This window comes from Lissotriton helveticus, chromosome 8 (assembly GCF_964261635.1).
Source record: "Lissotriton helveticus chromosome 8, aLisHel1.1, whole genome shotgun sequence".
In the NCBI taxonomy this organism is placed as follows: domain Eukaryota; kingdom Metazoa; phylum Chordata; class Amphibia; order Caudata; family Salamandridae; genus Lissotriton; species Lissotriton helveticus.
In genome coordinates this window covers 1,599,748,272-1,599,775,822 of record NC_136069.1, presented here as the reverse complement: position 1 = coordinate 1,599,775,822, position 27,551 = coordinate 1,599,748,272, and the positions used below count along the sequence as shown (strand labels likewise).

General features: G+C 42.6%; 1 protein-coding gene across 4 annotated transcripts in view; it reads right to left on the bottom strand.

Moving 5' to 3' along the window:
- Positions 1 to 937: 937 nt before the first annotated feature.
- LOC144773555 (ecto-ADP-ribosyltransferase 5-like) overlaps positions 938 to 27,551 on the bottom strand; it is a 99,561-nt gene continuing 72,947 nt past the window's right edge. For 2 of the 4 annotated variants that reach the window (XM_078658651.1, XM_078658652.1), the window contains 3 exons: positions 15,895 to 16,625; positions 14,327 to 14,359; positions 938 to 2,946 (listed from right to left, as the gene is read on the bottom strand). In XM_078658651.1, coding sequence (XP_078514777.1) covers positions 2,835 to 2,946; positions 14,327 to 14,359; positions 15,895 to 16,625 — 876 coding nt within the window. In that variant the 3' untranslated portion in view covers positions 938 to 2,834. The remainder of the gene's footprint in view (positions 2,947 to 14,326; positions 14,360 to 15,894; positions 16,626 to 27,551) is intronic. The other 2 variants (XR_013600006.1, XM_078658653.1) reach the window with 2 other exon arrangements.

Sequence of the window (27,551 nt, the reverse complement as noted above, 5' to 3'; positions counted from 1 at the left end):
GACATGAAATAGAAGCCCCCGGAACAGAATGTGTTTCCAGCTCCTGTGTGGAGGGTGCACACAGCTGATGTCCATCAGAGGGTTTGCAGCCTCCCCAGGATATTAGCATCAACCTCAGAAGCTTATGTTTGTTTTTTTGTGGTGGAGAGGCGGAAGAGAGGATCACGTCTCCACCTAGTCACCATCAACCCACGCTTGAGAATCCCTCCGTTTGCTGGTGAGAGTAATGCATTCATGAGTCTGCTGCCTCCTCCGACCTCTCCCCTCATGTAATGATATTTTTTTCAAAGTTGGTAGGTGTGAGGCCCATGAGAAAAATATTTATGTAACAGTTTTCCAAATCACTTCTGCACCAATTGGGTATTAGCAAGTTTTACATAAAATAAAGTATAAACAGCAATCCAAAACCTAATTCAAGTCATAATGATAGATTAAGAAAAATCATAATTTGGAATCAATTGAAATGGATGTGAAAAAGATGGGTCTTCCAAGAGAGAGATCAAGTTCAATTTGTCATCAGACAATGTGTGATTTACCATTGTTGACTTTTTAAGTCTGTGTTTCCAGGTGTAGTGAATTCTTACTACTGAGTTCTTGTTATCTGCCTAAGGTGGTTAGCGAGTTGGCTAGATATAATGGTTTGCTTGAAATGATAGGTTTGTATGTGATGTAGCAGATTTTGTCTTTGATATTTGGCTGAATGGGAAGCCAATGTAGCGCTCACAGATTTGTTTGTGGAAAATAATGATTTTCAAATGAAGTGTATTACTGCTTTGAGTTATCACAGCTTTGAGGTTACCAATGGACATCAACTTCCGGAGGCTGGACCTCAGAGCAAACAAATAACACACAGTACACCTACACATAACATCAATCATCACATACTGAGAGGCCTCTCACTAGCCATAACTTTCACAAACTACATATCACACAAAGGAATCCTTCAATGTGTTTTATTGCATAGAAGTTTAAGTCATATTTTATTAGAAAACACACACCTATATATGTATCACAATCCTCAATATATACATTAAACAGTAACAAAATGTAAAAAAATGAACGTTGATTCAGATTTAAAAAACTTCTTATCAGCCTTTTTCTCAAAACTAAGAAATTATAAGTACAGCTCATGTGGTCCCTTTCTTGAGGGCTGCATCATTGCAAAGTTCCTAAGCATATGAGTCCATAAGTGCTTGTTTTTTTTTTTACATCAGGGAATTCCAAACAATGGGATTACCTTCCTCAAAGTAATAGTACGTGCCAACATGTTTCGACCTTTGCAGTATGGGATAGGACTTGTAATTGAGATCTTTCTCAGGGTGGTATCCAGCTTTCACACTTGGACACTAAATGAAAACAAAGCAGAAATCAATATTGATAATCCATTCCTTTGGTGTGATAAATAGGAATCAGGAGCCAGGGCATCACCAGATTAAAGTTGAAAAATGTAAGAAGGAAATAGTCTAAAGATGATGACAAATATTCCTTTAACATCACAATGACTAACCATCCTTCAATGGAAAACGGAATTGAAGACCCATCTCTTGGGAGGGTACTACCTCCCCACACAGTAGTAACTCAGATGTAACCTACTTTATGTAAGAAATCAGGAAATGTATGCTTGGGCTGCAATCCGATGTTCATTGATCCATTGCTTTCCAGCTAGTTCATGCTATATTAGTAGCAAAATATACACACATTGATACATATATAAACAATAACCATTCAGTGCATGTGCAGGCATCTGGGCAGTGGCTGACCACCCCTTCCTGTTCTTATGTATTACTGTACATGGATCTGTTCTGTATTCACAAGGGAATAAGTGCTTAGGGGCACCGTGAAGCACTTCACCTCCATACTGACTTTGGAGCTTCAGGATACTTTTGGCTTACTCTGGGTAATATCAGTGCTTGAGATCTCCAAGTTCGTAAAGTTCTACACCTCCTTGAGAGGTGAGGTTCCCAGATTACTAAACCCCAAAGCCATCCAACCATGCTTGGCTCTGACCCTAGGTGGGCATGGTACCTGGCTTGCCACTGCTGTGTAGCAAAAACCAGACCTTGACCTTCATTCAGACCAACTAGGTGAAGTCTCAAAGTACCACAGTCCCCTACATCAGTTTCTGGCAACAAACAGCATCTACACAACAAGTATGTGAGATGGGTTTACACTATGTGGCCACCCATTTCAGATCATCATCACATGCTGGAAAATGGCACCCAGAAATATCACAATTGTACCTCCGGGAGATGAGTAGCACAACCTGCACCTCATTAGTGGCACCTCCAAGCAACTCCATTCTATTTATGCCTCAGTTTTGGTGCATATTTGAAGTATTGTCGCTTATAGCAAATTCCTATGCAGTATTAGTAATTTCTTGTTTAACACCATGTTTGTTTCAATTGATAAAACACATGAAACATTAACTAAAGAAAGAATCCTAAGGGATTCAGCTGATTCTCTACTGCTGGGATCAGGTGCATTAGAGATGAAGTGCATGCTGTCTGATTAAAAAAGAATGCAGTAAAACCACCAGTACCAGTCTCCAGCTTTCTGAACTTTTACACTAGAGTGAATGCCTCCCTACCTGGAACAATCCTATGATGCTCTGACTATAAAATATGCATGATTTGTAGATCTGTTTATATCATTAACCCCATGCGCGCGGCGCGTTTTTCCGCTGTGCGCTGCGAATTGCGAAATCCCGCGGTTCATGACGAGCTCAGCTCGTCATGAGCGTACGAGCGGTGTACCTCATGACGAGCTGAGCTCGTCATCAGCGTGGAAGGGGTTAATGCCCAGCCAATAATCATGGTCCATGCTAAAGAGCCATACTATCTACAAGCAGTCACAGGTTGACAAAGAGCCACAGAACAGCAGCGCTGATCACAAATTCTCGAAAGAGGCGAACATGTCGGGTGCTGGAGATCGCTGCAATGCTTGAAGCTGTGGATACACAATGACAAACAAATGCTGTGAGTAGATGTACAACACAAAGTATGGAACATGCAGTCACATGCACAGGATATCTTTAAAACAGAGCTCTTATTAATTGGTGAAACATATGATAGAAGATTGGCAGCTGTCAACAAGGGGAGTTTGAAGCGTCACAATAGAGAATAGGGACAAAGACTGAGTTGAGTATGATGTTATTCAAAATACTCAGGTGCAATTGGAGCTCCAATGTGGACCGCTATCTATCAACAAATATATGATGTTGGTGATTCCCATGCACAGTTATTATCAACAACAGTTTGATAAATGTCAGGTGTCACATTTGTAATGGTGACAACTTGTATAGGAGAAGGCTAGAATCCCAGAGTTCGGTAACCAAAATAACTGTGAGATAATTTTGATGTGTGCCTCCTCAGGGTTCATTCTCCTCTCCCCAACATATACACAAACAGGCACATGCATCAAAGCCTTTTGCGATCGCAAACGGTGTGATTCGCAAAACTCGTCCGTTTACGATCGCAAAATTAGCTTTTACGATGCATCAAAGGTCAAGGCCCTCCCAATTTGAGAATTCGCAATTAATTGTGAGTTCTCAAATTGCAATTGCATTTAAGGAATCACATTTTGCGATTCCTTAAATGCAATGCATGAAAGTAAAAAAATCAGTGATTTCGCTATTTGGGGGAGCAAATTACCATGAAGTTGAACTTCATGGTAATTTGCAAAAACTTTGAAAAATGCACTTTTGTGCATTTTTCAGTTTCATGTTGCACACACACGTGCCCTTAGGGCATATGTGTGCGCAACATATGTGCACGGATCAATTTCAGGGGTGCAACAGAGTGTCCTTTTGACACCCTGGCACCCTTGAAATTGCATTCTCAATTTGCGATTCTCTAATTGAGATTCTCAAATTGAGAATGTTTTCCCATTCATTCCTATGGGGAGGTATTCCTTAATTGTGACTCGCAATTTGCGATTCGCAATTAAGGATTGTTTAGAAATCGCCATTTTTTAAGTGATTTCTACATGCATAGGCTTTTGCGATTCCTTAAAAATCGCAATTAAGGAATTGCAAAAGCCAACAATGATGCATGTGCCTGAAAGTGTCTTAACCGACTCCCTCAGCCTAAGAACATTACACTTTACAAATGATTGCATAAATGGTAACCAGGAAATAATCAGGCGCACAACTAGAGTCAGGGTAATCTAGAGCAAAATATAGTGTAGTGAGTGCTCCAAGGGAAATGGGTAGGTTACCACTCTATCCAAAATGACCCAAAAAAGGGGAATTATGGAGTCTACAAGTTATAATAACAAGTTATTCCCTGAGCTCTACAGCAATGTAAATTACAAGAACAAAGTTAAACTTTCAATTTGTACACATAGGTGCAGAAGTAAGTAAATAATCTCAGTATTCAACATAAAAGCTGATGCATACAAGGTAGTCGTTGTAGTACACAAGTTCATATGTCCAGTAAGTTGAGTCAATCCAAAATGTTTAAATGTAAATATTCCAAACTTGTCGTAGCCATTGCAGTACCAAGCTTCTGTCTATACCAAGTGTTCTCAAACAAAAAAATGTTGTTCTCCAGAACTATTTGTGTCATCTCCATGATCATGTTAGTGTGATCATAATATTCCACTGGTCTCTTATTCAGAAAAGTCTTCATTGCTTTCATCCCCATTTCATGGTCAATATTTGAATAAAGTGAAACCACATCTAAGGTTGCAAGTATCATATCAGGTTCCCAACTAACGTCATTCATCAAGTTAAGAACATGCTTAGTATCCTCAACTTGTTATTATAACTTGTAGACTCAATAATTCCCCTTTCTTGGGTCATTTTGGATAGAGTGGTAACCTACCCATTTCCCTTGGAGCACTCCCTACACTATATTTCGCTCTAGATTACCCTGACTCTAGTTGTGCGCCTGATTATTTTCTGGTTACCATTTATGCAATAATTAGTATTTCAGGAACTGGGCAGCCACTAAGGGGGTTTTAATTATGAACAGAGATCAAGAAGCGCAAGAGTTGTTCAAGAACTTGAGTTCAGGTTCTTCTATCAGTGCAGCAGTAACAACAACAACCAAAACTACAAATGAAGGATTACGAGCAAAATTTATTAGATTGGAGAGACTTAAAAGATTCGAAATGAACAAATGGTGGGATGCAGTTACATTAAAGCAGTACCTTACTTTGAACCGAATTCCCTGTGGTCTTAGATCACAAATTGTACCTACATACGAGGACTTGGAACCTGACCTTCTTGTATTATGGGAAAAGGAACTGACTAGTAGCTCCAATAATTTGATTAAGATTTTGATCGATAACGCAGAGAGGAAGATAGCTAAATTACTTGTCGAGATACAGAAATGTGAGGAAGAAATAAAAGAACTGAATTTACTTGCGGCAACAGTCAAAAATTACACGTTACTTGATGATATTTTAACTAACTTACAAGCAGATATTAAACGCAGAAAAGCGAGGAAACTTAAACGGGAGGAGTATGACTACAAGACAGGTCGTAAATTCACATTTGCTCGCAAATTTGACTATCTTTTCAATAAGGAGCAGACCTCCAAAAAGACCAGGACTCCGTCAAATGCAGAACAATCATCCTCTAATAAATGAGGAGTCATCTGACTCAACCAGTGGCACGGTGCCAGATAATTCTTTATTTCAGGATGTCAGAATCGGGAAACAGGTGGCAGATTCAGAGATACAGGAGGGGAAAGACTAGGAGAGGGACAAGAGGGAAAGGAAGAAGAAAAAACGAAATAAGGAATGAGACTTCGCTCATGGAAAAAGTAGCAAAGGAGTCTAATGAGATTGAGATCATCAACCTTTCAACTTTTGAATTGACGGAGAACATGATTACTGTATTAAAGAAAGGTTTGGGATTTTGCCCGTCTACAGGTACTGACTGGTATACTGCCAAAATAGATGTTTATACATTTTTCAAGATTATTGAAATTAAAAAAAATGTTCTCAACAAAATATTGTGAAAAAGAGTTCAGTTACTAGTAATTTACTAAGTAACCTGACTATACAAGACGTGCAAGATACCAAACTGCTCCTTTCTCTTACTGAAAGTGAGGAGGATCCTGTTACGATGAGTACATTACTAGAGAATCTAGAGATCAGACAGAGCTTTGATATTAGCAGTGGACTTAAAACCAAGTCCAAATGGACACCACAATTATCTTCTGGGAACATGGTTGATGCCTTTTTTAAGGCAGTTAACCTGGATATAGACAGACTTATTGAGAAGAATAGGAGGGGTTCCAATAGATCTTATCCGAGTAACTTAAGGAAGAATGAAAGGTTGGCTCTCAAATCCTTAACATCTAACCCTGATTTGATAATACATATGGCAGACAAGGGAGGCAACATCGTCCTAATGAATAGACAAGACTATAATGATGACATTTTATCCCAACTCAGAGATGCTAAATATTATACACAAGTAACATCGAGTCCATTACACCAAGTTACAGAGATGATTAACTCTAAACTTAAGAACTGGTATGATTGCTTCTAGTTGGACTATGATGAATATATGTATTTACGTGTGGATCATCCAAGAGCCCCATGTTTATATAGTTTGCCAAAAATACACAAAAATCGTCTTAGACCACCTGGTAGACCCATTATTTCGGGCATTGGTGGGCCTACAGAGAAAATGTCTCAATTTATAGATTTATTTATTAGGCCCTATGTTGAGAATCTCCCCTCACATATTGAGGATACCAAGCATGTTCTTAACTTGATGAATGACGTTAGTTGGGAACCTGATATGATACTTGCAACCTTAGATGTGGTTTCACTTTATTCAAATATTGACCATGAAATGGGGATGAAAGCAATGAAGACTTTTCTGAATAAGAGACCAGTGGAATATTATGATCACACTAACATGATTATGGAGATGACACAAATAGTTCTGGAGAACAACATTTTTTTGTTTGAGAACACTTGGTATAGACAGAAGCTTGGTACTGCAATGGCTACGACAAGTTTGGAATATTTACATTAAAACATTTTGGATTGACTCAACTTACTGGACATATGAACTTGTGTACTACAACGACTACCCTGTATGCATCAGCTTTTATTTTGAATACTGAGATTATCTACTTACTTCTGCACCTATGTGTACAAATTGAAAGTTTAACTTTGTTCTTGTAATTTACATTGTTGTAGAGCTCAGGGAATAACTTGTTATTATACTTTACAACTATGCAACAGGAAAGACTCTCAGAGAAATTCCCAGATAGAGAAGGGGAGACACTGGTTGTTCTGCTAGATACAACGAACTTAACATATTATAGAGCATGTATAGTATATATATTTCAAAGAAATTTGGACAAGGCTGTTCCTAGGGAAGGGAAAGGTAGTGTGCAGGTCACAGTGAGGAGGAAGTGTGGTGGTTAGCAGATATAAACATACCACTGGGTATCCATTTTGTTGGAATTAGTTGCCTCACACACCTTTGCAGGTGTCATGCTTCATCATCGGCAGTGCTCCTCGTTGGGTAGGCGGTGAAACACCCAACGGGCACACCTCAAAGAGGGGCTCTTTAACGGAGATCTTTTGGTCCAACTGCCTATGGGTGAAGTGCGGGTGTGGGGCCAGGAGGTTGTAGACAGTAATGTGAATTAAAATGGAGCTGAGGGTACCTGAGACTACTTTATTCTGGTGGTCCCTGGCTCCAACTAAAAACGAAGCTAGTCTGGGTTAACTGGAAATTAATGTTTCCTTGCTCTAGACTAGATTGGAAAGTGTTAGAAATCGGTAGACATGTTTCTCGCATTAGTGCATTGACAGGCGATTCTTCAGGACCTCTGTGGAAAAGTCTACAAACAGGAATTCTATGTCAGAATTAAAAATTCATTACCAAGTAGGGGGGGGCGTGGTGCCTCTGTTGTACTGTTCCTTGCCTGAGATGGGGAACAAAAAGGGGCTGATTAAGGGCAGCATTAGTAGCTTATCCTCAACACTCGTGACCAGGTGTACACACAGTGACATGCTAGATTGTTGATTTAAACTAGCCTGCGTGCAGCTCATGTTTGAACCGGGTGACATGCTTATGTGTGGTCCAATGCTTGTATTTAGAGCACGCAGTGAAGTAAAAAGTGAATATACAACGAGTAAAAACAGTGTAGCAACATTCTGGTAATTATCAATGGCTTGGGAGTCACACTCACCTAAAGGTCAAGAACTAATTACAACATCAATGCCCGGCGGGTCATACATCAAGGATGAGGCCTCTGTATATAATGCTAGGCATTTGGGATAAAAAACACAGACAAAACAGGGTATGCATGGTAAGACAAAGTCTTAAACAATCTGTTGGATGTCCTAGTCCTCACTAGGGTATGGTGGTTGCATAGGATAATAGGGGATCATGAGTCCCCTGAGGTTAGCCTACCACCTGCCTTACAAGTCTACGTCCTCATCGTGGGGGTATAATTATGACCACACAGAGTATGTACTTGAAGGGTAAACGTGTAGCGCATGGGCGGGTGTGTCGATGGAGGCCATCGCAGCAATGGTACACACGGACCCATGTGGTGTAAAAATCAAGTGTCCTGTTGGGTCTAACCCGATTACCAAAGGGCCACTTAACTTACTTAATGGCAGTGTTCAAAGACGTGCTAATGGTGACCGACTCGAGTTTATCTTATGAACTTAAATTAAAATCGTGAACCTTCCAACCACCCGCTGTTTAAGCCCCTCGCCCTATCTATGTTGCCGTGCAAGTAAAAAGCGTTAAATGCGAGGCAAGACGGGAGTGTGCTGGGGAGGAGGCGCGGGTAGTCTTACCCGTGGATATCGGGCACGAAGGGCGCCGTGTCAATCCGCGTCTGGTGGGGATTAACCTCACCTCATCTCTCCCGTGTAATGGCAGTTCTCCTACCCCTCTCTGCCAGGATTGGGTAGATGTGTGTGTTCGCCATACATAATGGTGTTGGCCACCATTATGTATGGCGTGATGCGCGGCTCAATCGGGGAGGAACAGTGCCATGGTTAGTCACGTGGGGTTAGGTTGGAAAACGTGGCGGCCATATTAGTGTGGTACGGATGTTCTATCGAGTGTAGGTTGTATGGATATGCGACATTAAGTAATGTTATATATCCAGATGATGGATGTGGAGGGCTTGTTTAAATTTAAGTTCAAAATGAATGGGAACCCTTATATATTAAATACCACGCAGTGTTGGACAGGCATCGCCAAAATACAGAGATGTTGGTATTGGTGTTGATATAAATGGCATGTGGAAACACCAGTAATATGACCCCGTCAGTATAGTATGATGATTATGTTCGAGGGGTATAGGATGTAAGGGTGTATAGTATAGCCATCAGGAGAGCCATTTCAGGGACCACAGAATTCACTTACATCAGGTGCATCACTCCAACCATGTTAAAGTTGTGTTTTACTCGATTTACCCTTGAAGAGAGCACCTTGACTCCCCTTCTAAATCCCAAAAGCCTCTCTTGTACTCCCAGGTGCAAGGCAAGTAAGTATATGAAGCATGATCAGCCTGTGGACCTAGCGACTAACTTTCAACCGTGCTTCAACTGTGATATTCTCACCTCCCAAGGTTTCCTGTTGCATACTAGGGACAATGGTTCGCCCATTTACAACTTCACCCACTTGCTGTATTATCAGGAGCCTACAGGGAGAAGACTTATTTGACCGGGTACTACCAACAGCTTGGGCTTACTGGGTGTAGAGAAAGGTTATATGTGATTTCACAGAAAAATGATTTCATGGAATACCTTTACTAAGGAACTATTTAATGGAAATTTTCAGAATGAAAGTCAATTACCTTTTGGTAGCAATTAGTTCACAGTATGTCTTTGTGGTCGAACTTTTTGAATGTATATTTTATAAGTGTAAATGCAAAGGTTGCAGGTCTTACTTTCACAGACAGCTTTGTAGGTGAAATTTATTTCATTGCTTTACTTTAGGGACATCAATCCATATTTATCTCTTTTATATAGTTAAACACTTTACCACCCCAGCCGCTACCCATAATTGAACCTTAAAAACCCTTACCAGCCCTAAACCCCGCACATCTTACTTACTTACTTATGCCTACTACACCTTCTGGGGTACAGGCTATTAACCAGAACTGTCCAGGCATCTCTGTTCAGGAGCTTTCTTTCAGTCTGATTCCAGGTGTAACCCATTTCCTTGAAGTCAGATTCGAGGCCGTGACTCCAGGTGTTTTGTGGCCTTCCTCTTTTCTTTTCCTTTCAGGGTTCAAGATGAGGACTTTCCTGGGGTAAACAGTGTTTACAACAAATCTTTTACCCCGCAGGGAATCACAACGCGGTTACAACGACCGCATTGTGATTCCGCATACCATTACTCCACAAGTGGGATCAACGACTTGCGGCAGGGAGGGGGGAGATGTTGGATTTAAAATCCAACACCTTCCCTAGTGTCCAATTTCCAGCGCCCCCCCTCGCAAGTCGTTGTTACGACTTGCGGAGTAATGGTATGCGGAATCACACAGCGGTCGTTGTAACAACCACGTTGTGATTCACTGCAGGGTAAAAGAAGGCGGGATTTAAAGGTATATTCCTTTCCTGGTTATGTTTGATACAGGTTTGCGGAGTGTGTGACCGCCCATCCATGTACCCTAAAAATTTTAAACATCCTTTACACTCCACCCCTCCCTTAAACCTAAACGCAACTCACACACCTAACACCACTCATCCTGAACCCTAAAAAGCCCTTACCGCCCCGACACTACCACATCTCTCAACCCTAAAAACACCTTTCTATGCCCAAACTCAAGGTATTCCTGGCCCTAGTGTTGTGTAGGAATCTAGGACCCTAGTGTAATTTTCCCGATTCACGCCCATATATAGGTATAACTTACCCGATCCTTATAGAGGCATAGAAATCATTACCATATTTAGACTAAGCCTATGCAGCCCAAATACGGCATGGCTACTTCCACTAAGCTCCGAGAATCAACAACGATTTCTTAGAAAAACCCGCCTTCAGCAGCTAGGGACTTCCCCTTGCCTGAATACTAATTTATCTAGGAAATCATGGAGTTTTCAAAGAACTGAGTCTTTTATGACGTTATTATGTCCAATCATACGTCAAACTCTGCACCTTCAAGGTATAAATATGCCTACATTTGCCCAGACAAACACAGGGTGGTTTGGAGCAGATTGACTAACTACTTGCCCAACGCCCTGCAGCAGCAAGTGCCGAAGGAAGCCGACCCTCCAGCTGGCGCACTGAGAGACGCTGTCTTTTCTCCTGCTGAGAAATCCAGCTCCAGTGTTTCCAGGCTACCCTTGCGGGTTGCTGGGAAATCGAGTCCTGAGAGAGAGATACAAGACCTCCTTCATTCTAAAACCAAGGTACGGAGCTGATTAGACCCTTAAGACCCTTAAGAGAATTCTTGGAATAGATTCTTGGCAAAGAATACTAAACTTAAGCTACACCTCACTTACTTCTTCCCTTGTACTAGACTTAGGTTAGGTACACCGGGGTAGGCGTATTTTAGAAGCACCAGTTGAGTACTTTTAGTCATTATTTTATCACTATACTAGCAGCCCGTCCCGACGTTGTCCGGGTATGAAATAGAATGTGTTTAATGTGTGTATTTGGCAAGGGCAATTTATTTTAAAATCTCGCGGTAGACAACATTTTTTGTTTCATTAGAATAGGGACGGAGAAGGCCCAGCTGCAGCCCTTGTTGATGTTAGCAGGCGCGTGTAATTGGTGTAGTGATCCGCCGCCTGAGCCCGGCTACAGCCCTGGTTGATGTTAGCAGGCGCATGTAATGTCGTTGAATGAGAGAGTTATCAGCCGCGGGTAAATCCATTTAATGAGAGAGTTGAGTGACAGCGAGTAGGAGAGGCTGCAGTAATTGTCCCTGCAGACACGCTCATTTGCTTGTTCCCCCGCTTGAGGCCCAGATGCAGGCCTGTTTGATGTTAGCAGGCGCGTGTTCCCCCGCTTGAGGCCCAGCTGCAGCCCTGGTTGATGTTATCAGGCGCGTGTAATTAGTGTACTGATCTGCCGCCTGAGCCCAGCTAGAGCCCTGGTTGATGGTAGCAGGCACGTGTAATTTCGCTGAATGAGAGAGTTCAGTAACAGCGCACAGGAGAGGCTGCAGTAACGTTACTTACCAGGCCTCCAGGTGAACGTGTTTGTCACGCCCCCAGCACACGGCCACAGCAGAAGATCTTCTGATTAATGTATGACCCACATGGCATGAAGGGCAGAACGTAGCACATGCCCCCAGCGTTTCTCACGCCCCCAGCGTGTCCCTTGATGCGGCGCAATTGCGTTCACATGGCATGAAGGCCGGACACACGCCGCCAGCATGTCATGCCCCCAGCGTGCCCCTTGATGCTGCGCAGCAACGTAATTGGCGCTTGTATGTACTACTCACATGGTATGAAGGGCGGACACACGCCCCCAGCTTTGCCACGCCCCCAGCGTTAGCCATGCCCCCAGCCCACGCCCACAGCACAACGCAGACACGCCCACAAGGGACTACTTTGTTGGCACGGTTCTTTTACCTTTCAAATGTATAGAGGAGTTGGCCTAACGGCTAAGGCGCTCGACCTCGGACCTGGGGATCTGGGTTCGAGTCTTGATAACGACGCCAAACATCCTGTGATTCTGGGCAAATCACTTAATCTCCCCGTGCCTAACAAAAATGAATGTGTGTCCTCATGTAACGTAACTGGTGCTATGTAAAGCGCTCTGATACCTGATTCAGTTCGGGTCAAGTTCGTGCTATATAAAACTCTGCAAAAACATTTTTTAAAAATAAATAAATATGGTGGCCGTCTGCATAGCCTATGTCCTTCTGCTGCAACTGCCCTTTCCAACGCTGTATTGGGTGTTGTGATTGGTGCTGTGGTTACTGAGATTACCCGCCTCAAAGGTTTGGGCTCTCTCTTCATAATATTAGTATGGATGTATTTTATGTATTTTATGTATTTTATGGCTTAGAAACCATATCATGCTTTTACAGTACTACTTCATAATACTTATCGTATTATATGCCTTGTACTTTATAACCAGTATTACAATTGTAGCAGTACATTTCTTATGCTCGAGAAAGAAGACTATTCAATAAATACATTTTATTGAAAACGCCCGTCTCTCTATTTTCTCAGCACTGCTGGTGAAACGAAGCATGCACGATTGACTGAGTAAAATAGCTATCTATTGTTTCCGCGATTGATTTCTTATTCTTGGGAAACAAAGTTGCCATGTTTATGCGGTTGTCAGAAACTAATCCCTTCTTGTGAATTCGAGAAAGATTCTTGTGACCTCTGAGCTAGCTGGCACTCACAATTAAGTCTAATAGATTCGGTAGAGACCTAGTCGACCTCAGTCCTACGTCTATACTACAGGATATATTATTACAATGCGCAGAACCTATTGGGAATATAGGAACTACACTACACCCCTCATCACCCTAAACATTACCCATCCCTGAACTCTCCCACAGTAGTCCTAAACCCCACCTAAGTTTGATGTCATTTTGGAATTTTCTTAAAATTATCTTCCCTTTAAAATGTTTCCTGTAATTCTCAATTTTTTTTGTATTTCCTTAAAATTACCTTTCCTTAAAATTGGGTTCCAATGTAGTTTCTCAGTTTTGTTTTCCATTAATTCACAAACCTTAGTCAAGAAAGCCAAAGTGCCAGGGTTGTCAGAATAATCAGCCTACCAGAGACTTGCACTACAGGATGTTTAACCAACAACTCTATCACTAGAATGTTCTAATTTCAGACATGCCAAGTCGGCACTCAAAATCTGGATCCGATTCTATCTTTGTGGGCAACCCATTCTAGCCCCACTGAAGGATTGCAAAAATACAGACACATACACACCACACACAGTCACACACATAGAGAGGTCCTTACATGCATCATGTTTATTTTGAGTGTTATGAATTATAGAGATTTATTTCACATTTCTTTTATTTTAAAAAACAAGCATGTTCCTTTAAGTGTGTACTCTTTTGGTTGTAAGTCACTTTTGTTTCTATGAAGCGCAGATTTCTGTAGGGGTTTTCATTGGGACTATTGTGACATCGCAACAGTGAGTAACTACATTTTAAAAGTGCATTGTTGAGAGTGACCATGAATAGGACAACCCACTTAACAGAATTAATCCAAAAATAGATTGAAAGTTTATGCATGACAACTCTGCCTTAATAAATGCAACCTTGTGACAAATAAGAAAATTTGCAAGTATATTTGTCACTGTCTTCTCCATTGCATGCAGTGTCAAGTGACACTGTATCTGCTTCAATATCTCATGTCATGAACTAGAAGTAAACAAAAGTAAAGTAATTCTTACCAGAGCTGTAGATGCAAGTTTGGGATTTTTCCCCTAGAAAGAGAAAGCAAGTATGTTTATTAGATAAATATGGTTCTTTTTTTATTTGATTGGCATTTGAATTTTTAATTCTGAAAGAGTGGTTTGGACGTATGTGGTCAAAATGTTATAAGAGCCGAAGCTCAAACTACCCCAAATAATTTGATTTCACCAAAGGGCGTAACACAGGCCCCCGCAGCCCACGCGGTGCGGGGGGGCCCTAGCTCCAAGGGGCCCCCTCGGCACTGAACTCTGGCCGGGAGAGCTCCTGATTGAGCCCGGAGGGGGCCCTCCTAAGTACCGTGCAGGGAGGACCCCTCACTTTTCGTTACGCCAGTGATTTCACCATAAGTTTGGATTTTAAATTGTGATTCCAGAGTCACCAGACCTGATGGGTTTATTTCTCCTCAATTGGAATTTACAGTAAAAAAAAGATAATGATAAGGTAATCACAATGTCATCCTATGGGAGAGAAAGGCTTTGCAGTAATTTGATAGTTTTTCACTACTAGGGCATGCAAAAATCAAAAGTATATGACTTGCTTTTTAAATACATTGCACGCTGCCTACCATAGGGGTGTCATATACATGAAAAAGTAAGATTTGGGCCTGGCCAAAGGTTTATATTGCCAGGTCAAAATGGTAGTTTTCATTGCACACACAGGCTCAAAAATGGCGGGCCTGTGACATGTTTAAAGTGTACTGAAGTCGGTGGCACAACCAGTGCTGCAGGCCCACTAGTAGCATTTCATTTACAGATCCTGGGCACAAGTAGGGCAATTTACTAGGGATTTAGAAGTACATTTAATAACTCTGTGCTTGATTTTCTTCCCACACAAGGAACAGAATCTTCTTTATTAATCTCTGAACAGGGGCGTACAATAGTTATATTATTAGTTAAATGTACCACAAATGACATCTGCTCTTGATTCTGTTGTTTGGGAGTCATTTCATTTAGGCCAAGCAAATGCCTTTGGGATCCTATACCCATTTCTTTAATAGTATGGCCTAAAAACCTCCAATTTCCTTTCAAATAGATTACTAGTCTCAAGGTTTAAAGTCGTCCTTTTGTCTTTTAACCATTTGCATGCTTAGTGCCATAGCCTTTTATATTAACTTATTTCTAGAGTGAATGCAAGAATACAATCTTAATACTTAACAAAATTTCCCAAATCCTCACAAAGACAAAACACGGCGTGGAGGAAAACCAAAGCAACTGAATATGATTCAAAAGACATCATACCGACTGGTACAATCCTTCTATTCTAATGAAAGTCGTGAGTACCCGTGACCCAAATCCATAGTTGAAAACATGGTGGCTCTACTCAAAATGCTCAACCAGAGCTTGTTGATATTAAGTAATTGATATGTAGCCACACGAATATTTGCATTAAGTTGAAAATCAGATCACAGATTTAGACATATGGATGTAGGCATGCATGGATGAAAAGACAGAAGTATTAACATGTACAGATGAACCCCACAAGCGCACCAAGGGCATCACACCACCACTAAGTCACTCAATTTCCAAAGGCAAATAGAGCCTAATACCTACTCCCAATGTATGCACAGTTGTGATAGTAACATCTCCTCTTTGTGCTTTCTAGGACAAACCGGTGTCCCTCTTTTGCAAAACTGGTCACGTTGAATACTTCATTGGTTGGGATCAATATTTCTTTCTCACTGGGATCATACGAGAATTCCTCAATGTTCACACCGTAGCAAGTCCTTATGTTGAGATAGGAATCTTGCCCGAAACGCTTTGCGGCTTCTGGGCTGACAGAGGAAGAGGTGAACTGCCCAAATCTCATGCCCTTATCAGATCCACTGGGAGGCACAAAGTATACACCCCTGATCCCCCTGTGCACCTCTCTGCAGCTTGTCTTTAAGAGCTGTAATCCTGTTGTCAGATAGAAATGCAGAGACTTGAAATGAAAGTTGCTCATGTAACTGTCTCGCGAGGTGACAGACTTTCTAACAGCCTCATTAAACCTGCTGGGAAGAGATTTATAACTGGATGGGTAGTTTTTGTCCGTATAGACTAGGATGGCAATTGCATGGTTATCTTGGAAGCCACGGGGCAGAGATGGGATATGTTTCTTTTTCTTCCTCTCTTTCCATTCTAGTGCAGCTTTATCCCATGCTCCTCCAAAGTCCTTATCCTTAGCTTTTTCTTCCTCTAGTAGTTTTGTAGAAATGATCTTTCTTTCCATTTCTTTAACACAGTTGATGTACTGATCATCGTAAGCCATTGGTGTCATGTCTAACATCTGTGATGCTCCCTGAAAAATAAGCATACAAGTCCTGTTAGTTTAAATAATGCTACAAATTAGATCAATAAGGCCTCTTTGTTCATCACACTGATGGGTCCTCATGAAGACAAATGCCTACAAGCATGTAAGGAGTTGTTGATAAATGAAGCTCCAAATAAGCTGATAAAGGTGCTAGGGTTTAATCAACTAAGGATGGATCTTGTTGACCATGATTTGTAAGGGCCTCAGATCATCCCAGTGTTTAAGGAAAGCCATGAAAACACTGTGCCTTTCATGGTAAAGGAAGTGGCTGCATTAATACCCTGAGGCACCATGGAGGGCAGGAATTAAAGTTCAAGTGAAAATTATTTTTTAAATTAGTCGGTCCCTTGATGGGTCAGAGGTGGTTTACATGTTAGTTAAACATACAGCAGGAGGCTACATCACTAGATAATCCAGCAGAACTTTGATGAATCAGATAGGTTTACAAGCATCAATGCCTACTAGAGTGCCGGGGTCTCCGTGTCAGGGGGAACAGCCATAACAACGCGGGGATTACCCCGCACTGCCATTACAACGCCGGGATTACAACGAAAGTCGTTACAACGACTTCCGCTGGAGGGCGCTGTTGGATAGGGAATAGTTTAATTTTCTATCCAACACCTTATCTACTGTCAACATGGGCTGGAGTTGGAATAGAAAATTAAATTATTCCACTATCCAGCGTCCTCCAGCAAAAGTCCTTGTAACGACTTTCGTTGTAATCCCCGCGTTGTAATGGCATGCGGGGTAAAAGCCCGCGTTGTATTACCATACAACCCCCTGTCAGATATATTGCATGGGTTAGCTGTAATGTTCGGGATACTGAGCACATTCATTCAAAAGGGAGTTGTAGTATTCCAACACAAATAAAAAACAAGACAGCTGCAAAGCAGAACATTAAAATCCGGTAAATATTGGTGCTCATCAAATAATAATTGGAGCACTCAATAAATCCATATTTGCATTGCTTTCACTTAAATCCAAAGGAAAGTGCAGGAAGAAGAGCAAGGGGGCAGGGCATGTAGGGAGGACACACCTTACCGTACGCAATTAAACAAAAACAATAGGTCAATAAACACTTGCAAATAAGACAAAGGTATAACAAAAGCTGGCAAAGATCATATCCTTCAAAAAACAATCATTCCATTACACATTTGTGGGATTTTTAATTTTCCATATAGCATAAATATAGCATCTGATTGTGCAGCATTATTGTGAGAGGTTCTTGTATTCATATTTTACATTACCTACTTAATTATCCCATCTTATCATTAATACCCAAGCAGAGGTAACAGTGATTTAGTGGCAGAAACCTGGTCAATGGAAAAAAGCCAATGACCATTCATGAGCCTTCTAAGGCATAAAAGTACAGCAAGTGATTTTGGTACAGAAATGAAACTGGGTTTGTGCTGCTGATTATAACCCAAAAGATCAGTACAATTCAAATGATTAAATATGTTCATTGTCTACTCACTTACTTACTGCATTGGGATTCCCTGCTTCAGAATCACAACATAAAACCTTAAGAATCCCATTTTATGGTTAAGGCAACAGTAACAGCCGCACATCCTACTCCTTTATGTTTTTCCTTGTCGACAGCTCTAAAATCCTTGGTAGAAACCTAATCATCAGACTCCAATCCCACTTGGTTGTCATTAGCATTATCTGTAACCTCCAAGTGGGCTTTTACAGGAGGCACCAGAACAACTAATTAATTGGTGAACTATGGTTACCAAACAGAATATAGTTAAAAGTATCAGTGTCTATATAACCTTCAAAGATATGTCAGATGCATCCGATACCATAAACATGGCAAACCCTGACAAGACTGGGTTTGGATTTACAGTTAGCTAAACTAAGTGTGGACATCTACTCAACCTGTTGTGAACAAAGCCGCCAGGTAAAGAAGAAGAGGAGCATTGGCGGATTCCTTTGATGCCATAAAGTGGGGAGGGGAATTAGAGATGCTCTACAGATGGGTTGTGCATACAAATATCCCCTAAAAATGTCAGGCATAAAGTGGAATATAGTGTTGTATAGTAGAGTGGTAAAGAGTTGAGTGGCGTCTTGTGGAGTAGAGTGGAGTGGCGTGTCATAGGATGGCATGTTGTACACTGTGTTAAAGTAGAGCGTTGTAGAGTTGAATGGAGTAATGTACTCTGTCATAAAGTACAGTGCAGTAAAGTAACATGTAGTGGCATAGAGGGAGTTGTGTAGTGTGTTGTACACTGGAGTAAAGTATCGTACAATGACACACAGTGGAGTAGAGTTTTGTAGTTGTAGAGTGTAGTAGAGTAGAGTGACAGAGTGGAGTGGGGTGCCATAAAGTGGAGTGTCATAGAGTTGGGGGTCATTCAGTAAAGGGTTGTAGAGTGGAGTACAGCTGAGTACAGTGTCGTAGAGTGGCATACAGTGTAGTAAAGTATTGTATACTGAAGTTGCATAGAGTGTAGTACACTTTTGTAGAGTGGAGAAGCACATAGGGAGTAAAGTGTCATAGAGTGGAGTGGCTTGTCGTACAGTAGAGTAGCTTGGCATGGAGTAGTGTGTACTGGCATACCATAGATTTGAGTAAAGTGTCAGAAATTGGAGTGGTGTGTCATACAGTGGAGTGGAGTGGCATGTCGTAGAGCGTTGGAAAGTGTACTAGAGTGGAGTGGCATAGAGTGGAGTAGAGTAGAGTGCTGTTGAGTGGAGAGGCATAGAGAACAGTGTCGTAGAGTACGGTATAGTGGAGTGGCAGAGAGTGTCAGAGTTGCACTGGATAGTGTGGCACGGAGTGGCATAGAGTGGAGTACTGCATGATAGAATCGAGTGGAGTAAAGTGGGGTAGAGTGGTGTGGAGGGAGTTACGTTGAGTGTTGCAGAGTGGAGTAGAGTGTCATAGAGGGGAGTGTAGGGGCATAGAGTGGAGTAGAGTGTCTTACAATGGCACTGAGGTTTGTAGAGTGGCGCAGAGTAGAGTTGGATAGAGTGAAGTGTCGTAGAGTGTTGTAGCATTGGGTAAGGTGTGGTACAGGTGAATTGAATGCAGTGGATTCAACTGGAGTGGCATAGCATAGAGTGGAGTAAAGAGTCATAGAGTGGAGTGGCATGTCGTAAAGTGGTGTGCAGTGGCGTGTCGTACTGTTGGAAAGTGGCGTAGAGTGAAATGTCAGAGTAGAGTAAAGTGTGGTAGAGGGGGTACAGTGGTGAGACAGAGAATGTTGTAGAGTCGATTGGCATAGAGTGGCATAGAGAGGAGTAGTAGAGTAGAGTGGAGCACAGTGAAGTAAATTGGGGTGGAGTGTTGTACAGTGGCACAGATTGGAGTAGAGTGTTGTACAGTGGAGTACCATAGAGTGGAGTAGAGTTTGGTATATTGGATGGGCGTAGAGTGTCTGACAGCAGAGTAGACTGGAATGGCACAGAGTGGAGTGGCATAGAGTGCAGTGTCGGACAGTGTTGTGTCGTAGAATGACTTATCAAAGACTATTGTGGTGTACAGTGTCATGGCGCAGAGTATTGTGGTATACAGTATAGGGATGTACGGTGTTGTGATACAGAGTTTCATGGTGTAGAGTGTTTTCCGCATGTAGTGTTCTGGCAAAGAGTGGAGTGGCATAGCATGGAGCAGCATAGAGTGGAATAGCCTACAGTGGAGTGGTATAGAGTGGAATGGCATAGAGTGGAGTGGCATAGAGTGGAGTGGTGTAGAGTGGAATAGCATAGAGTGGAATGGCGTAAAGGCTAGTGGCATAAAGTGGAGGCAAGATGGGTGTAGTAGCATTATGATGTTGGGCAGCTTCCCCCACCCCTCCCTCCCTCGTTTGTTCATTCGTTCCTTTTCTCTTCTTGGCTTCTTGCTTTCTTCCTTTTCTTTTTCTTGACTCTGATTTTCCTTGTTGTGTTAAACTTAGATGAGACTGCTGTGGCTGAATGGGTGTAATTGAGCGCCTGCTGAGGCTGGTGGTGGATGGGTGAATCCATAGCTCACCTTCTCCTGATAGCCCAGCTGCGACATCTTTAAACATAACAGACCCTTCTGCAGTAACGACCTATAATGTGAGCACACAGATAGGGAAAACACCCATCTCTAATCCTTTGGAAAAACTCCATCATAGGCTCAAACTGCTTTCATGGAACATTGCTAGGTTAAAAAGTAAACTGAACTGCCCCGAATGGGAAAAACTGATAGACTCTTGTGACATATGTATGTTCCAGGAAACCTGGGCTGTTGAGGATTTCAAACGACAAGGTTTTGCCTCCTTTTTTATTCCTGCTATCTCTAATGGCAAGGGAAGACCTTTGGGAGGACTTATAACATGGATTGGGAGTCACTTAGGGTGTGAAATGTCAATGGAGGGTCAGACAGGGCCTGATATTTTGAGTCTTTGTTTGACATTTAAAAAAGATTTTAAAACTAAACTACTTAATGTGTACTCGAGGCCTGTAAAGAGTGGTAAGGAGTCCTACACAATAGAACAGTTAGATGCTGTATTAGAGGGACAACCAGATGGCGGCTTGATTCTTGTATGTGGCGACCTAAATTGCCACTTTGAACTAATCAAAGACTTTGATGAATCATATGGACGGGAAGAGGAAGAGGTATGGGCAATTCCTGAGATTAGCACCACCCCGATCAAGGCATGGACCTCCTTGGCATTACAATTAAAAGCTCTGACCCTTAAACCCTCACTTCGAGCCTGTAACGGTCGATTTGGTTCAGATACTGCGGGGAATTGTACCTATAACAGGATAGGCCATGAGTCAATCCTGGACTATGTTCTGATTGAATGCCGGGGATGGTCCCTGGTTACAGATTTCAGCATACTCTCTTGGTATGATAGCGACCACAATGCTCTCTTAGTATCCCTAATGCTCCCGATAGATAGAGAACTTACCAATTTAGAGCCATCCACTAGGGAAGGTCTTTTTCTCTCAAATAATAAGAGAAAGGTAAAGTGGATACACATGGAGAAGTGTGAAAAAAATCTGATCTCACTTTATGAGAGTCTTATCCCTGAATTTGTGATGCTTTCTGAAGGTGCTGGTATAAGTTTTGAATCACTAAATAAAGTTGGGGCCGTAAATGATACCATCTATTGTAAGCTGAGGGAAGCATTTTGTAGACCTTGCACTAAAAGCGGTAAGAGTCAGAAAAAGGTGACTTGGTTTGATAAAAGCTGTAACAAGGCCAAGAAAGTTCTTATTGTGGCAATTAAAGATAGATGCCAAAATACCATTAAATTAGCAAGAGCTCAGTATAAAAAATGTATTGTTGACGCTAAGTTTACTTGGGGAATTGCACAATGGGACAAGATGAAAAGTGCCTTGGAAAGTAAGAATGTGAAGGCCTTTTGGAATTTAGTTGCAACGGGAAGTAGCGAAGGTCGGATACCCTTGGACTCAAATATTGCGGCAGAGAGTTGGGAGGCTCATTACCAGGCCCTTTATGCCCTGGAGCATCGTATTAGTACAAATGAGAGCACATTACCCACTAGTTCTTCCAGTATAGATACAGATTTTCCCTCGATCACTATGAATGAGGTTGAAAATTCAATTAATAGGATTATCCTAGGAAAAGCACCAGGTTTAGATCATGTCCCAGGAGAATTCTACAAGAAAGAGCCTAAAATGTGGGGTCCCGTTCTGTGGGTGATTTTTAATGCTAATTTACTTGGAATGGATCTACCAGCATATTGGCTAGGGGCAGAGGTCATCCCCATATATAAAAAAGTTCTCCATTACTCCCAGGTAACTACAGACCTGTTAGTCTGTTAGATGTGTCTCAAAAGGTCTTCGCTAGAATTATTCTAGATCGTGTTCAAACCTGGCTAGACGATAATGAAATCTTGTCCCATCTTCAGGCTGGGTTTAGAACCAAAACCTCTACAATAGACCAGGTATTTAGGCTCCAGCTCCTCTACTGGAAATCGGTGAAGTCAGAACGAGGGAGTCTAAATCTGGTCTTTGTTGACCTACGTAGTGCCTTTGACATGGTCCCCAGAGAAGCTCTATGGAGGGTGTTGTGGGAATTGGGGCTTCCCCGCTATCTTCTAGAAATAATAAAATGCCTCCATGAAGGAAACTATGCTAGAGTTAGATATGGGGAAAATGGGGACCTCACCACTCCGATTCCAGTAAATAGGGGAGTGAGACAGGGGTGCGTCTTAGCCCCTACACTCTTCTGCATATACATCAATGGATTGGTGCATGCCCTGGGCCAATGTAAGAACATCGATGCCCCAAGGTTGGCCCAGGGACATGTGCCGGCATTGATGTTTGCAGACGATATGCTACTTCTCTCCAAATCCCCTATGGGGCTACAAAGAATTTTGGATGGATTTTTAAATTTTTGCAAGGACCGGGGCTTGGAGATCAATGTCCAAAAAACTAAGTATATGGTCTTCAATCCCCATAGATGGGGACTACTCCTGAACTAGCCATATTTAAAAAAGAGTTAATCGAGATTCTTAGTTTACCTGGGAGTGTGAGTTATCCGTGGATAGCCTATATTAAACAGACTTTGTTCGCTTTAGGCTATGGTGATCTTTGGGAAAATCCGAGTACTACTTGTTTTAGAATCACACGTAAGAAACTGATTGGAAGATATTTGGATGTGCACCTGAGGAATTTGTACACAGGCCCCGGGGTTGGTACCAGAACATCTTCCTTTCTGGAGGTTAAATGCACATATGCCATTGAATCTGTGCTTGATGTGATACAACAAACTCTTGCTAGGAAACTCTTCCTGCAGTTTTGACATGGATGTCTCCCGCTCCATGCTGTGACAAATAAATGGACAAATGGTCTGGAAAAGGGTTGTCCTGCATGTACTGCCAAAGAAGAGACTGACATACATGTGCTGTTCTTCTGTGAGGGTTATCGTATAATAGGGCAGTATGAGCTAATTAATTTATGCAGGAATCTGGGCTCTCGTCGATGTATGGAAGTATACAGACTTTTAAAAACAAACACTGATTTTCCCATTGTTTATGCAATCTCTAGGTTTCTGTATCGCATGTGGTGTAGAAGGGAAAAACTTCTTAAATCGCAATGATCTCTTTTTTAACCTATGTAAATATTTTATTACTATTTTTATTCTGATTTACTGTGGATTTAAATGGAATTTGATATTATGTGGAATGCATTTTATCTTCAATTTGTCTCTTTTATGGCATTTCGCCGAAATAAAGATATTGTGACTGACTGATAGCTCACTGACGGTGTGGTGGGTGGGGCACCTCCTCATCCCGGCACAGAGATAACAGTGGAATAGTGCTGGTGTCGGTGAATGTGTGGATGAGTGAATGGTTTGTTAGGTGAATGTATACATGTTTATACTGTAAGTAGAAGTTTCTCTTGCGATTGGGTAGCGGGGTGACCGTTTGTTTTGATTCACTCCAGTACTTAGGGTGGGAGTTGTGGGTTGGGATATGATTGGGGAGGCACAGCTTGTTTTTTCTGTGTTTACCCGGTGGATGGGTGGGGATGTTTCTGATTATGATGTTTTGTTAAGATGGCAGCATTGGCAAGGTGTGTATGGTGGAATTTTGCAAGAACTTAGAAAAATAGATGATTTGTTTAAACTTTGTAACATGGAGTGTACAAGGGCTTAATTCATTTGTGAAGAGATATAGGGTACAAACTTATTTTCACAGGCATGGGACTCACATAGCCATGTTGCAGGAAATGTATTTGTCAGACTCAGAGACTTAAAGGCTGCATAAAAAGTGGGGTGGTCCGAAGTTCTCCACCATATATTCCACTTATGCTTGAGGGGTGGTAATCTGGATAGCCCCGCAGATTCCCTTTCAGGTCCTTTGTTGTATAGCAGATATAGTGGGACAATATGTCCTGGTGCACGGTGATAGATGGCACAGAAATATGCCTGCTGAATGTCTTCGTCCCAAATGTAGATGATAGTTATTTCTCCAGATCAAGATAAAAAGAACCATTGCCATATGTTGGGATTCCAATTTTGTGGGCAGGTGATTTTAATTGAGTGGTGGATGGCACCATTGGAAAGGCACTCCCCAAAAGCACACATGAAACTCAATATGTCGACTGCACTCCTGGAGGTCATGGATCGCCTAAGTTGTGTGGACCTGTGGCGCATGACACATCCAGATAAACAGGGCTACAGGTGTTATACACCAGCGCATTCAGTCTTTAGCCACTCGATTGTTTTTTGCTTACTGGCGATGCTGCTGCACTGGCCCTACAGATACACGTATTAGGGAGATACCTTTCAGACCACTCTCCTGTGTTTTTGGAATGGGTGACAAGGAGCGGCCTCTTTGGCACCTGCAAACTGAGGCCCTGAAAGATGACATCTTTTGAGAGGAACTCAGAGAGGTGACTTGCGGCTCTATTCGCACCAACTGGTTGTCCGCTGCTGGGGACAGAGTGGAACGCGTTGAAGGTGGTGATGTGTGGGGAATGCATGTCAAAGGTAGGCGGCATGCAGAAACGGTTAGAGAGGGACCTTACCGCGGTGGAGAGCACATTGGCCAAGCTACAAAATAAAGGTCCTGTTGTCGAGCCAGGCAGTGAGGCTTTGCTGTGTGCCCAGCGTAGAGAAGAATACATGTGTACTCACTTGGAAACACTGTATAGAGACATCAAGATGGTTGACAAATCGGAAATAGGGTGGTTCCTTGACAAAATAACACTACCATGCCTTGCAGATGACCTACGCGATGAGCTAGGGGGAGAGATTCGACTTGAAGACCTCTGGGAGAAAGTGCAGAGTATGGCGTGCTGTAGAGCCGTAGGTCCAGATGGCCTCCCAGTAGAGTACTTTCAGACGTTTGAAGATAGATTACTCCTTATGTTGTTAGAGACCCTGCATGAGGCCAAGCAAGTAGGGATTCTCTCTTCTTCCATGCGGAAGGCCCAGATAGTCATGCTCCCCAAACTCAGCAAGGATCCAACCCTGCCTGGCTCATAACGACCCGGTCCATGTTAGAGGTAGATGCTAAAATGCTGGCTAAAGGACTAGCAATGCGCCTAGGTAGGGTGGTTACGCAGCTCGTGCATGAAGATCAATGTGGGTTTATGCCTGGCCGGGGGACTCACCTTAATTTGTGCAGATTCTCTCATATATTGCACTCTATGGCCAACATGGATATGCAGGCAGCTGCAGTCACCTTGGATATCAAGAAAGCCTTTGATACCCTACGAGTGGGCGCTCTATGGGAGGTTTTGTCTAGAATTGGTCTCGGACCAGATTTGATCCCTTGGGTTCATCTACTGTATTGTCACTCAACTGCTAGAGTGTGCAGTGGCGGAGTGGTTTCTGCACTCATCACTATAGAGAGGGGTACGAGACAGGGATGCCCTTTGTCCCCGCTCCTTTTTGCACTGGCGATGGAGCCACTGGTGATCCAGCTGAGGCGGGACATGGGCCGTTGGGGCGTAGTTATAGGCCAGCGTACCTATGTCATATCATTGTATGTGGATGATGAACTGCTTTGTATTTGTCACCCAACAGTGGCAGTGCCTGCCCTCCTAGCTGTATTGTCAGAGTTTGGGATAGTGCCCGGCTTGGTTATCAATAGCCAGAAATCAGTTATGTTCCCCCTGTTGGCTCTTATTGGGAAAGAAATCACGGATCCCCCTGCCTCGGCATTTACATGGGAACATGATCATTTCTGTTATTTAGGTATCCAAGTTGTTCATACAGCTGAATCCCAATATGCCTTAAATGTGGGAGCAGTCCTCACAGGCCTAGAGGCATTAATATATTTCTAGAATCACCTCCCACCGTCTGTTATGGGGAACGTGGCCCTGGCGAAAATGGTCTTACTGTTGCGCTGCCTCTATGTGTTGCAGAACTCCTTCTGCCAAATCCCCAATGCCACATTTACCACCCTGAACAGCCTTTTGGTTTCCCTAGTGCAGGCTAGGAAATGCAGTAGTTTGGAGCTGGAAATATTAAAGCTGGATATGGACGAAGGGGGCCTAGGCCTTCCAGACCTTTGTCTTTAATCCTCTGCCGGACTACACCAATATGCGGAACAGTGGTGTGCTGAGGGGCCAAATACAGAGAAGAAACTATTGGCGGGCTGGAGCACAGAAGCAGACCTTGCAAGATACCTTATGATGGGCTCGCAGACCCCCAGGATTGTCCATGTGTGGTCCATCAGGTTGCCTTAGAATGCGAACGTGCGGTCACTCTTGTACTGCGAAGGGCCCCATATGCCCGGTCACTCCTCTCAAAATGGATTCACGGATTCGACCACATACAGACAGTGCTGGATCTGACTAGATGGTTTGATGGCGGCTGTGTAACAGCAGGTGACCTATATTTTAATGGAACTTTTCTCTCCTTTACAGACATGAGAGAATGTTATCATGTCCCGAGGGTCACTTTCTACAGTACGCTCAACTAACACACACCGTGTGAAATATGGACCACTTTCCCTGAGGAACTCGTGGAGTCCCACACCCTGATGATGATCATAGACCTGGGCTCCTTCATGGGATTGATCTCTTGGCTGTATAAAGCCCTGAAGGCGGACTGCAGGGTAGATGTATCGAGGATCCAGATTAGGTGGTTGGCGGACTTGCCAACACCTCTAACGGAAGAAGAGTGGAAAAGGGCGGTCAAGAAGATACAGGAAGTGGCCAGCAATGCTCGTTTTAAACTCACCCAGTTTTATTACCTGCACCGTACGCACCTGACCCTCGTCCGATTATCGCGAGCATCGACATGTCCTCAATGCTGAGCAGAGCCAGCTCATTTCACGCATTTGACTTAGGACTGTCCTCACCTCTGCCCTTACTGGATGCCGATCCTGGAATTGTTGCGAGACATGACAAGACTCCCAATCAAGATGTCGATCAAGCACTGCCTTTTAGGAGTTTTACCACCTTCCAAATCAAAGACCCATATGAAGTGCAAATTTGCTTCACTGGGATTGGTGA